Source organism: Solanum dulcamara, chromosome 12 (assembly GCF_947179165.1).
Source record: "Solanum dulcamara chromosome 12, daSolDulc1.2, whole genome shotgun sequence".
Taxonomy (NCBI): Eukaryota; Viridiplantae; Streptophyta; class Magnoliopsida; order Solanales; family Solanaceae; genus Solanum; species Solanum dulcamara.
Genome location: NC_077248.1, coordinates 3,346,282 through 3,360,714, shown reverse-complemented (window position 1 = coordinate 3,360,714; position 14,433 = coordinate 3,346,282). Strand labels below are relative to the sequence as shown.

Genomic DNA, 14,433 nt, shown 5'->3' with positions numbered 1-14,433 from the left:
AATTAAACCACAATGAGATCTTTGTGAATTTATTTAGTTAATCATCTTGAATCATGAGAGAATTTCAAGTAACACACTTTCAAAATTAAATATAAGATCATTTGTATCGGTAATTTCGTTAATAATAATCAAAAATTTATCTACAAAGGTTTAATTTTTTTCAGAGGAACTACTGAGAAATTAAGGTATCACTTAATAAGAATGACTTCTATTTTTTCCTCGAACTTCAACCTTAACCTTCGATCAAGCTATGAACATGAGTAGATAGGTGATTGAGGGGGGGGGGGGGGGCATTAAGATTTAAGAGGGTCAAAACTTACCCGAGCCTATATTTAATTGAGACAATTTCAAATATATACAATAAACTAATTAGTTTATAACAAATATAACCATGTTTTATTTACATAAATAACAAAAATCATAGGAAATATATAGTAACAATACAATATAGCTTGCCAAAAGTCATAGAAAATATACACCGACCATACAATATAGATTACTTATACATGAACTATACACTGAATGTACATTATGATACACTCTATACACCAAATATACATAAATATACACCGAATGACCATTTTTTTGGTAATTAAAATGACCGAATGACTATCTAATGTAATTATCCCTATTTAATTACACTAAACCAATGATACAATGACATGTCTTTTGCACTCTCTTTTATCACCTATCTTTGATTAATTAATGTGCATTTCACCTCATTTATTATTTAATTTAATATGATAAATTATATTGGTTTGATATAAATATCAGGTATGGACAAATTTTTACTAAAAAGAATTATCTGACTATTTTTTCCAATCAATCTGCGACCGTTCCATGCTACTAAGTATGTCTTTTTCAATTAATATACGACCGCTGCTGATTAATCTATTCTTTTCTATCAATCCACCACTGCTGAGCGCCGCTATTGATATGAGCTGTAACCTGTAAGGAGTTTTGGTTTCGAGTCAAGCAAACTCAAATACGTAATGCGCATAACGTTAAAATAACATTTACATTTAACTATGATAAAGTACATCAATTTGAAATAAATATCAGGTGCTAATAAAATTTTACTTTAAAAATATGATTGATTAAGTCTATTTTTTTTTTCAATCAATCCATAACCGCTCAATGCTGCTGTGTCTGTTTTTTCAATCAATCCACGACCGCTTATCGCCGCTATTGATGTGAGTTGTAACCTATAAGGAATTTTGGTTTCGAGTCAATTAAACTCAAATACATAATGCACATAACTCTAAAATAACTTATTATTTAAGTATAATAACATATATTGATTTGATATAAACATCAAGTGCAGATAAATATTTACTAAAAAGGGTCGCTCGAGTCTGTTTTATTTCAATCAATCCACGTTTGCTCAGCGTTGTTAAATCTGTTTTTTGAATCAATTCATGCGCTCAACGCTGCAGAGTCTAATTTTTTTCAATCAACCCACCACCACTGCTCAATGCCGCTACTAATGTGAGTTGCAACCTATAAGGACTTTTGGTTTCGAGTCAACCAAACTCAAATACATAATGTGTGTACTGTTAAAATAATATTTGTTATTTAACTATGATAAAATATATTGATTTGATGTAAACATAATGCACATATATAAATATTTACTAAAAGGATCAGTTGAGTCTGTTTTTTCAATCAATCTACAATAGCTCTACACCTATTGAGTTTGTTTTTTTCAATCAATCCATGATCGCTCAACGCCGATGTTTTTTCAATTAATCCATGATGTCTCACCACTGCTATTAATATGAACCGTAACCTGTAAGGAGTTTTGATTTCAAGTCAATCAAACTCAAATACGTAATACGCGTAACGTTAAAAATAACACATATTATTTATTAAAAATAGTGGTATAACAATTTTGAATAAATATATTAAAGTATCATATATGATTTCTGTTTTATTGGTTCACCTAGAATTTGGTTAGGCTTTCTATCCAAATCAATGTGAAGTTTCTGTTTGGTTGAGCGTCCTCTTCGAAATTGAAATAAAATATATAACAAGAATAACAAGTAAGTAATAACTACGAGTGGAGATTGCTTACCATTTAATATTTACTCTTTATATAAAGTTGAAAACAATAAAGTTTTTTTTTTACGTATATAAATTACCTTACCTAGTGTCATTTTATTAACCAACTAGGGGTGTTTTGAAGTAAAACAAAATACTTATTCATTCTTAATCAGAGATTTTAAGTTCAAATCAATCATTTTTGTTAAAGAGAGCCTTAACTCCAACTTGAGACTTTTAAACGCGAATCCAAATTAATCAAGTCTCAACACGAATATCTGACATCAAATTAAAAAAATGTTTTCATAGTAGTAACTAAGATTAATTATTTATTCTAGGTGAATTGAATTCCATAGAAGGAAGTGGAAGTAGAAGTAGATTTTTAGAATGAATAATATATATATATATATATATACATATATATATACTCTATACATCATAGAAAAGTTTAATCAATCTAAGTAAATATCATCACTTAATCACAATTAATTAACTATATTTCAACTATAATATTAATACAATGTTATTTTCCTTTAAAAGAAAAAAAATCAAGTTTCAATCCTAAATTAATTATAGTCTATAGACAATACATGAATTTATTATATTTAGCCAACTCATATTCAAAATAAGTTTTTGAATTAAAGTGATCAACTGATTTAATTCAAAAACTTTTTGGAGTTAATTATTTCTATTTATATTTTTTTGAAAATTTTATGTGTTATGCATTTATTTTTTTGAAAAAACTTACAACCATATTTTATGTTGACAAGACAAGGGACCAAAGTTCACAAAAAACGTGGAGAAGTTAAACCTTTCATTTGAATATGTGACTTTATTACAAAATCCAAAATACTAACCGATAAAGCCATAAACAACAAAAGTTTTTTCCTCTCTACTAAAAAAATAATCTTAATTAAGATAAAAATATTATTTGCATTCTATATTTACATCAAAATATATGAATTTCTTTATTATAATTAAGTTATAAGTTAAAGTAAAAATATTTGTCAATTAATTATATTTTATTGATAAGAATTGTCGAGGGTCTTTCGGAAACAGCCGTCCTACCTCGGTAGGAGTCAGGTCTACGTACACTTTACCCTCTCCAGACCCCACGTGTGGAATTTCACTGGATTGTTGTTGTTGTTGATAAGAGTGTACGTAAAAATATGTGTTGTAAATATCGATATAAATACTAAATATGAGTGATCTTTTTATTCTTAATTAATTGCAGAATTTTTTATTCATGCCGAGTATTTACCCAAAATTATAGATTCAAGATTATGTGCTTTTTATTCACAAATTTATTACTTAATCATAATTAAGTGATATATATGTTTACTTTAATTTTTCATTAACTAAAATTAAAATAATTGATTAAGTGTAAGTATCCAACGTGAATAAGTATTTATCCCCTAAAAAAATCAACTACTTTCGTAAGTTTCCAAATTTTTTTTAAAAACTTTTTATCAATCAATTTTTAAAAAGAATAAAATAATTTTACATTGGAAAATTCTTTAACTAGACATTTTTTCTATTTACACATAAGGGTATATTTCTATAGTCTTATAAATATCATGATAATTTGAAGATCGTAATTTTTTAAATAATTTGGTATGATCTGCCTAACTCTTTTCTTATTAAATTTAACATATAATCGTTTGAAGTAAAACATATAGAGTAATAATTTAAACTTATTAAGGATATGCCACTAAAAAAGAGGATTTGGTGCTCATTAGATAAAATGATTGTAAATAATCATGTAGTGTGCAGTTACTTTTATAGTGTTTTATTCTTTGATTTGATTATTATCTATTATTTTTTTTATTTCGATTATTATCATTATCTAATGTTGTTATTATAGAAATTTATTTTTCTTACCTATTATTATTATGCTTTATTAGTATTCTTTTTTTTACTTGAGTCGAATATTTACATCTTGTTTGGATGGTTGTTATCTATTATATTGTTGGTTTATATATAATTTTTATTTTGATTGTTATATGTTGTATTATATTGTTAAGTTAAATTAAATACAATATTTATTTTGATTTTTACTTAAATTTTATTGTATCGTATTTCATTATTAGGTAATGAATTCATTTTGTATAACGATCAATTTGGTGTAATCACGTCATTATCTGAATATATTTTTTTTATTTTATCTTTTATTCTTTAACCTTATATTTTTATACTAGCTCTCTATTCTATATCCAACTTTTTTGTAGACTTATCATTTAAATTATAAATATATGACATTATGAATTAATGAATTTTATATTAATATAATATAATATATTATTAAACATGTAACAAGTATCTGATCAAAAGTGTTAATTTACTGTGCTGAAACTAGAGTTTAATTAAGTAGTAGAAAAGAAGTGTACATATTACCACTCTTTGAAATTTGAGTCTTACCAAAAAGGAGGTTTCTCTCTCTTTTTCTCACAGGAAAAATAGGGGAAGAAGAAGAAGAAGAATCCATGGAGTTTCTCTCACTACACCACACCAGAAATGGAGATTAGCAAAAAGGGAAAATACCCACATTACTATTACCAATGGGCAAAGTAGAGGAAGAAAATCAACTACCAATATCATCAGTAGGTGCAAACAGTACAGACCAAAATGTAGAGAATAGGTGTGGAAGATTCAGTAGGTGGGTTAAGTTTAGATGTGTACTTGCTTTGCTGTTTGGTGGAGCTGTATTGCTGTCTGCTGTGTTCTTGTTGCCAATTTTTCATAATGGAGATCTTGGGGATCTAGATCTAGACCCCAAGTTTAGAGGTACCCCTTTTCTTGATTTTGTGTTTCCCATTGTCATCATTGTTTGTTATAAGGGATTACGAGGTGGAGAATTGAACCCCTCGCCAGTTAGGTGAAAGTTCAGGTAGACAATCAACTGAGATACTAAGATTTCCGTTTTGCTGAGTTTATGTACTTGATGACGGAGTAGTCGAGGTGTGCTAGTTATTAGGAGAAATTTAAAGAGAATTTTATGCTGTAGCAGATCTTATTGTGTAATTATGAGTTCCCAAATTTGGGTTTTTGAGATCTTAATTACCCTTTTTAGGTGGGTTTGTGTAATCTTGTGGTTTAATCGTTTTTTTCTTAAATGAACTGGTGTTTTTGATTTGTGGGTTTCTTCTAATTTTGTAAAATGAAGTGATTTTTTTTTACTATTTAAGGTTGTTATTACTATGTCAAACTTGGAAAAAGTCTGCGCCTTTAGTTTGATATGCAAGAGATAGAATGCATTTTCTGGGCATTTAGTAGTAGATAGCTATGTTGCTCCGACTCTTTGAAAATGTTGATGGGTGTGTGTCAGATTTTCCAAAAGCAGTGTATTTTGGAGGATCTGACACGGGTGCAAAAACATTAAGTAACATTGGTAGATAGTGCTGATATATGGTTTTTCATTTTTCCTTATCTGGTGGAAATTGTTATGAATTGACATAGGCTGATGACTGATAGGTCTGGTATTAAAGCTCATGTTGGAATACATTTTAGGTAATCTCCTATTTTAGTAATTTGTACATAATTTACATCATAATCAAATCATTAAGCAAAATTTTTTGTTTTATGTATTGCCTTTCTCCGTTGTGCCTTCGATTGTTACTTTTGCTCATCTGTTGCATCTCAAGAAAATACAACCTTTTCTGTTTCTCAATTGGAGTAGAGTGATAACCATCAAATAGTTGTGTATGCCGTCTGGCTATCTAGGTTATGAAGAATTTGGTGTATACATTTTCGATCAGGGTCAAAGATCAAAACTAAATAATGAAACTGGTCATATGGATATGCTGAGTTTCAAATTGGTCATAGACACAGCAGTAGATGGTATGATGTTATTTCAGAGAATCAACCCCTTTGTCACTGTTCCAGATCTCCACAAATTTCCCCTTCTTTTGTTCTTTTTCTCTTTCCTTTTCTTTTTGGTGGTTTTCATGATATTCCTGCTTGTTACACTTAGTCATACTTTAGTTAGATAGAACTTGAATCTCCATACGTTATTTTGACCTTTGATCCTTGTGAGTTGTGATAGTTGAGCATATAAGAGGTAATAGTTAATCGTGATACCCGTGTAGTATGATCACATATCATTAGTGTTGTTCACTTGCAAGGAAAACTTCAACTGGTCAAGGCGGTCAAGCAAGTTTTATTTTTTTATGCTCTCTGACATTTTCCGATGTTAACATGCCTATCCCAAATGCACGATGTTCAAGAAACAACTCCATAGTTCAGGACTTTCATGATTGTTGAGCAATTAAAGATACCTCAATGATCCACTTTTGTTTATTTTCTTTTTCTTTAGGACCTTTCACTCTATTATAAAGATAATTGTTTAACTGGATTTAAATGGGGTGCCATGCATTGGCATGCGACAAGTTGTTTTTCCCATTATGTGAGCTAGGCATTGATTATAAGTTCGCAAAGTACTGGGACTAGTAGATCCACAATCCTAAACTTGCAATGTCTGGAGAGTTTGATAACTGACGCTTAGCCAAGTTAATGAATGTGTTTTCTGTCCTTGTTAGCAGAGGAGCTTCTGGTGGTCCATATAATTCATTTAATAGCATCCTAACGTCTCACCTCTCCTGTTCAGCTGAGTTCTCAAATTTTTGTCATCACATAATTTTGAGTTGATCATTTGTGTTTATCTTTGTTTCATTAGACAGTGGCTCAAGGAGCAATCCACCCATTAACAATATATGTGATAAGCAAATCTTACTGTAAATTATCAAAGAAAGAAAGCACATTAGTTCCTATTCAAATAATAAAATACAATTAAAGGACTATCTTATTTTTCTCTTCTGCAGATTTAAATATTTTTACCATTTCTTTCTTTTCTACGAGTATTAATTTTACCAACTATATCACAAGCAATTTATGCTAGTACTGAGATGTGATTGATGGATTTACTTGAGGGCATGGAGTAGAATATCTCTTTGGCGTGACCCAGAAGCAAGGGGTTCAAAATGTTAATGGATGATCTCCACCGGGATATAACATGCAATGCAAACCTTACTTTGAGAACTCTTCATTTCTTTCTCCTATATTATGCTATAGTAGCCTAATATCTTATGTTAAAACATTTAAACGATAGCGGATCAAAGTACATCTTTTGCACAATGGATACTCTCACCTATTGATTTGTCACTATATTTGTGTCTGGGATTTTCTAGGTCATGACATAGTAGCCAGTTTCATGCTTGAGAAGCCAGTTTCTTTGATGAAGGATTATATCGTGCAACTTGAGGATGATATTTTTGATGAAATAAGTGTTTCCAACACCAAAGTATGTCAAATATGATTTTTCTTTGTTTTTCCTTTCATCTCTTAGATTTAACTGTTTTTTTCTGCTATTTGTTTCTTTTCTTACAGATTTATGCTTATTACAGGTGGAGATAATATCATTAGAAAATATAGCTGGATCAAACATAACAAGGGTTATCTTTGCGGTTGATTCTGATATGAAAAATATGAGGATCTCTCCAACTGCTCTGAGTTTAGTCAGATCCGATCTTGAAACTGTAATTACTCACCAGTCATTTCTGCGCCTGACGCCATCTTTGTTTGGGGATCCTTTTTCTTTCGATGTGCTGAAACTCAGAGGAGGGATTACAGTGATCCCTAAACAAAGTGTATTCCTTATGCAAAATGTGCAGATCCAATTCAACTTTACATTGAACTCCTCTATTGATGAAATTCAAGATAAATTTGATGAACTAACAAGCCAGCTGAAATCAGGGGTACATCTTGCATCATACGAGGTACGTGAATATGATTGCTGTTACATGCATTGACTTGTATATCCTTTTCTTTCCTCGGATCTTGGCTGTTGATGCAATTCCTAATGATGTAGTTAAGCAAGTGTTTATGATATCTGTTCTATTTCCACTTGTCCTTTCCTCTTTCTCTTTGGCTTATTGTTCTTGTTACATGATTCTTACGTCTCTTCTTTTTTGTGTACTTGTATTGATGACTATATGGTAACAACTTTCTGCCTATTTTGTATTCAAGCAATTAAATAAATTTGAAAGGATACATGGTAGCTTCAAGTATCTGTAGTTTGTTATATTTAAAGCCTGAAGTTGAATGTTTCTCTTTGCATATATGTAGTCGTGACTATTAAGTTTGCATATATGTAGTCGTGACTATTAAGAAGCTAATAGGTATAATAGGAGGTGTCAACTACCAAAGATAATACATGGTATTCTGCACTCAAATGTTGCACATACGTATAAATATATTTGTTTTCGTATTTACATACCATATTATTGACAATACTTGTGAAAATATTGGTCCCTTGGTCATGGTTGAGGATTTCATGGTTTCTAATTGTGCTGGCTTTTTCCATAGTATAATTGTTTCTATTTTTTATTTAGAAGCATTCATGTTTATTGTTTGCTTGTCGATTGATATTTCTCACTTCTCTTTTGGTTGCAGAACTTATATATCAAGTTGACTAATACAAGGGGTTCGACAGTGGATCCTCCCACTATTATCCAGTGTCAAGTTTTTTTAGCAGTTGGGATTCCTTCCAATTCTAGGTTGAAGCAGTTGGCTCAGACCATTGGTTCTAATTCTAAAAACCTTGGCCTAAATAACACCGTATTTGGGAGGGTTAAACAAGTTAGCCTGTCTTCTATTTTACAACATTCTCTTGGTGGTAATGGCGGCAGTCCTTCACCTTCTCCTGCCCCTCAACCTTATCACCACCATCATCACCATCACCACCATAGCCACCACCACCACCAAGGTTCAAGTGTTGCTCCTGCAATTTCACCTGCTCCGAGGGCTGAGAAAGGTGGATCAATTAGACGGAAAGTTTCACCAGTGCCAGCATCTGTACCAGTGCTTGCCCCTGCCCCTGTACATCCAACTCACAAACGTCATAAGGCCCAACCTCCTTGTCATTTTGGGAGATACCCAAGGAAGGCAAAGAGAAATCCTCCTGCACCACCACCTTCTGTTCAAGCACCAGTCCCTGCACCTCACATTGCTCCGTCACCACATCAACAAACACATGCTCCAACTCCTATCCTGCACAAAATCCCTGTATCAAGCCCATTGCCCTCTGTAGTGTATGCTCATGCGCAGCCTCCTCCAAGGACACCTTCAGTTGCAGAACCTCCACACAGAACACCTTCTGTTTCAAACTTGATATCTTCATGTAAGTAGTTTCGCAATAACATTTTCTTTGTTTTAGACAGAAGAGCTAATGATGAGCTCTTGAGGCATGTTAAGCATCATTCATCAGTCTTCAATGTTCTCTACCCTTCTTTCAGCAGCGAAAGGGATAGGGAATTAAAGCTAGTGGAACTCTTCTATTTTACAATATGTTACTTGGACTCTTCAAAAATGCTGATGGGTGCGTGTCTGATCCTCCAAAAAATGGTCAGACACGGGTGCGGCAACATTCTTGGAGAGTCCTAGCAACATCTGTCTAATATACGTCAAAGTATGTTTCTTGCTTCCAGAAACATACTTGGACACTCAATTGTTCTGTGTTTTTACTCTTATTCACTCCATGTGCAGCTTCACCAGGTATCTATTCTTCAAACTGGTGGGTGTTCCCGCTGTTTCTACTTCTTGTACCACTTATATAGCAGCAAAATGAAGGATTTTCCTCCCTCTAGTCGCCGAAATCTGCCTCTCCAGTATGAAAATGAGTTCCACGTAACGTCTCATCCAAGGCTGAGGGAAACTAAATTTGAGGAGCTTTGCAAAGAGGGAACAATGCCAAAAGGGCGTCCCTCGCACCCAAATGAATATATGTGGTTGTTTGTACTTGTAAATACTGTATCGAAGATTCAGTACCGCGATGCATTTTCAGGTTTAAGTCACAGAGGTGACAGGCCTGTAATGACATGCATTACCACTGTTATGTATGATACCTCTTGCGCAAGTGTAAAGAGGTGAAAAAAAAAACTCAACAAATGTATAACAATGCCTTTTTGTTTCTAATATAAGATAGAGGTCGGGTGACCTGCTGGGAAATCCTCGTGTTGCATCCCTCTTCTTTGATCAACTAAAAGTAAACGGCAATAAGAAACTTTCAAGCCCCATCGGCTATGTTACCTAACGATGAGCAAAACTTAGTTTTGGTGCCATTTACTTACTCTATATTTGCATTATTTACTTGTTCTTGCAACAAAAATATGGTTTATGAATCATCTTGTGCTCAAAGCAAATCCATATTGTCTCTATTCGAAGGAAGAAATCAGTATCGATATATTCAGTGTAGTTTCACAAGTGAGGTAAAAAAATGCAGGATAGAGAGACTGTTTCGAAAGACCTCGACTCAAAAGAGAATTCAAAGGAAGAAGTTATATTTTTTGTGTATCTTCAATATTGACTGATTGAATATAATGACTTATTGGTAGGTATCTAATTAGTGAAAGTTTCACTCATATTTTATTTTAATACTTTAGCCTTTTTCTTTTAATATATCTAGATTTGGTGTATCAACAGTTTTGGCTTTGTAGGGGACAAACTTTGGGTAGGATCATGATAACTCATGTGGTTACTCAGTGATTTAGATACATTATATATATCCACAATTTTGAATACTTTGCTCCATCTTCAATTGAATGGCATGTAAACATGTGATGTGACTAATCTTATTTTTGTCAAGTGAAATCATGAAAGTGAGTCCAAAAGAAGTTTTGGCACATTACAAATTGAAAAAAACTTTACATTATATGGAAATAAGTCAAGGAAGGGAATGGAATGGAAATAAAGGTAAGAAAGGAATGGAAGGGATGAGAGGAAATAATTTTTCACCATCTTGTAGAAATATAAAGTAAAATTACATGCAATAGATTCAATGTGGTTTTGCCACTAGACACTATGGATAGCGGAATCTTAGTGTACCGAGCGACATATTTTTTTGAGTTTCTTTTTATGTGTATGTATGTGAAGGCATCAATTGTATATGTGGCCAGCTGGTTCAAACTGTACTTTTAGATCAATTTTATGTGAAGCGTTGTATATATGTGAAGTGTATGTTATATGTATGAGGTAACCAACACCTAAAAACAATATATTGTATGTATGTCATAACTCATCCGTGTATGTCATGCACCAACTTTCACTTAGACACCTCAACTAAGTTTTATTCATTTTAGATACCTCAAGTAAGACCCGAATGTGTCATTTTGACACTTTGTGCTGACTTGGCACATTGCGTGTGCTGCACCCATTTTAAGCGCGTGAAGAACGTCATTTTCTTTAATTTTTTTTTTGTTGTTGTTCATCCTCTTCATTTCTGCCATCAATACCATAGCTGCTACCTACCCCTCCTTTTTATACCTATTTTCATCAACACCATATCTGTCATTTCTCCGATTTCAACACCATAAATATCTAATGGAGCTAGAACACAGACATATTTAGCGTGCTTCTAGTAGCTACATTTGAAATTTTAAAGAATGTTGTAGTGTGATAAATACAAGGAGAGCTGTAACTGAGAAGAAATTTCTTTAAACTTCTCCTTTTCCTTTTACTAGATTTTTGTGAGAATTATGTGGTTGGGAGTTGAGTACATGACATCTGCTTGTATAGATAATTTAGAAAAGAAAACAATAAAAGAAGTTTGTATCCATTATTATAGACAAGTGCCGATGCTTTGGAATTTCCCACCTGCTGGCTTAAACTTTTGATCCTTTTTTTGTTGTGGGTTCTTTAAGGTTTGAATCCTTAACAATTTCAAAGAAAATAATTTTAGATTTGTATTAGTCTTGCGGGAAAAAATGGAGGTTCGTCAGATTTTTTTGACTCAATTTGATTTATATTTTTGGATTAAATTCCCTTCTACAGCTGGATATCATCACTCTTGCCATTATAGATCCATTTTTTTCCTTTGAATGATATGGATAGCGTTGGGTGGGTGTGGGGGAGAAGAAGATCTGTGAGGTGGGGGAGGGGTTGGGGTTGGGGTGGGTGGGGTTGGAGAAGACGACAGAGGGGTGGGTGGTGTTGGAGTGACCACTGATAGGGTGTGGGGGTGGGGGTTAATAGAAGTTGATTTTTCTTTTTTAAAAAAATTATTATTTGGATTTAAAAATTCCACGTGTCATCAAGTTATTGGTTATTTTTTTTATTCAAAAGTCATTATTTGATAATTATTTTTGATATATATATATATATATATATATATATATATATATATATGCCACATGTCTTTATTTAATTCGTTACTTTTGATACGTCAGGCGAGTGCATTACACATACTTTATATATTTTGGTGATTATCAAAAAAGTGTCAAAATGACACATTGGAGCCTTATTTGAGGTGTCTAAAATAAAAAAAAGCTTAGTTGAGGTGTCTAAGTGAAAGTTGGTGCCAACTTTAAGGAGCCACCAAATGGGTTTCGCCTTGTTTTTTATTGAGAGTTAATACCCGTGGAAAAAAATAATTAATTTTATCTTGATTTTGTCAATTGATAAATAATTTGTGACAACTAATTATAATAAGGTAAATAACTAATATATGAAACGGGGAGAATAATTTTGAGACTTGGATAGGCATTAGGGTATCAGTCTAATAGTGCATTTTTGTTTTTAAAATTGTAACAACTTCTCGGCATAGCAAAAACTAGCATATATACTATAGGAAAAATGTTTAAATTTGTTCATGTACTATACAAAATTATTTATTTTTATCTTTCGTTACACTTTTGATCAGTTCATTCTTGTCGTTAATATTTCATGAAAAATAAGTAGACTATTGTATTAAACTTACCCTCACCGTCACCGATTATTTGCAAAGATTATTTACAAATTTTTTTGAATAATATTTTCAGTTGTATCAGATATTTGGGGTGTACATTGATTGATTTGGTTCGATTTTATGTATTAACGACTCGATTTATCGATTTTCAATTTGTGAACACGTTAAATCGATAACCAAATTAATAAGATATTTATAATCGATTTTTAATTTTTAACGGTTTGATTTTTGATTTAACCGATAAGAAAAATGCTCATATAATTATATATACACGATATTCATAAAAAATAGAAATAGCAATAAGAATAGAAGTCCAACACAAATTTCTATATTGACCTCTTTTATTTTAAACCATAATTGTTTCAGTTACTTCTAAAGACTCATGGAATAAATTGAGGAAATAATATTAATTGTTGTCTTTGACACAATTAAATCTAAAATTGAAAAGAGAGAAGATAATATTAGTTTGCGTCGAGAAGAAAGAAGGTGTTGCAATAGAGAGGGTAAGAGGCTAGTTTGTGTACCATGCGCGTAAAAGTAATATTAAAATTTAGAAAATAGAATTGGTAAAATGTTAAAATTATTTTAATATAATAAGGAGTAAAATAGTAATTTTAATATAATATTATTGATTTATCGATTTAACCATTAACCAAAATCATAAAATCAAAAACCAAACCGATAACCTAATAAATATTTTTACAACACCATTTAAAAATCGATAATCCAATATCGATTAATCAATAACATTTTTTTTTTCAATTCGATTTATCGGTGAAGTCGATTTTTCCATAGCCCTAATATGCGTGTGTTTTGCGGTGCACACGTGTAGCTTGTACTATGGTCTATGGAATATCATCACTAGTTCCCTAGTATCATGACAAGGAAACATCTCGCACGTGCAATTCAATGGTATTATTGAAAAAGAATTAATTATTTATTCAAGTCTTTATTTGTGAAAATTTTCATTTGAAAAGGAAATGTCAATTATTAACAAATTTTAAGACCAATCTTTTTGAAATTATTTCACAGGATTTAGTCAACAACTTTGATAAACCATTTTGATTATTCAGATACTCATAATACTCCTTTGATCACCAGATGAGAAAAGATTGATCTTGAGTAGCTAATAAAATAATAAGACAAGATATATCAATAAATCCTTAAATTATATGCTTATCATATATGACATATACTTAATAGCTTATTGTGAAAACAAATCTTTTTCATGTTAATGTTTCACCAACAAGCTCGTTCTATTCAGGTTCACGATATATTAGAATCCTTAAATATCGCCATGAAAGCTATCATGTGTCAAACTACGATTCGGTAAAATATCACCGTATATAATGTGTCAACTACGAACAAGCTCGTTCTATTCATATTCACAATATATTAGAATCCTCAAACATCGCCACGAAAGCTATCGCATGCCTGATTACAATTCGATAAAGTACTACCATATATATTGTGCAGGCTGCGAATAACTTCAATGTGTCAGCTTAGTTATCCTTGTAAAACCACAAATTATAATTTACATGTAACAACATGATCCTACTTCGAAGTATATTAAAAAAAAATTAAAATGAAATTAATTTCCAATAAAGGCTAAAGAAAAAAAATTAATATATCATTAAACGAAAAAAAAAGAAGAAGCA

The 14,433-nt window shown here is 31.6% G+C and overlaps 1 protein-coding gene across 1 annotated transcript; it reads left to right on the top strand.

Annotated features, from left to right (window-relative positions):
* The first annotated feature begins 4,425 nt into the window (after nucleotides 1-4,425).
* On the top strand, nucleotides 4,426-10,013 carry LOC129876192 (uncharacterized). Its single transcript, XM_055951549.1, has 5 exons — nucleotides 4,426-4,824; nucleotides 7,224-7,336; nucleotides 7,440-7,811; nucleotides 8,488-9,214; nucleotides 9,580-10,013. Exons 1-5 carry the CDS (start codon nucleotides 4,599-4,601, stop codon nucleotides 9,648-9,650), a joined length of 1,509 nt encoding a protein of 502 aa, XP_055807524.1. The 5' UTR covers nucleotides 4,426-4,598; the 3' UTR covers nucleotides 9,651-10,013.
* The last annotated feature ends 4,420 nt before the right edge of the window (nucleotides 10,014-14,433 follow it).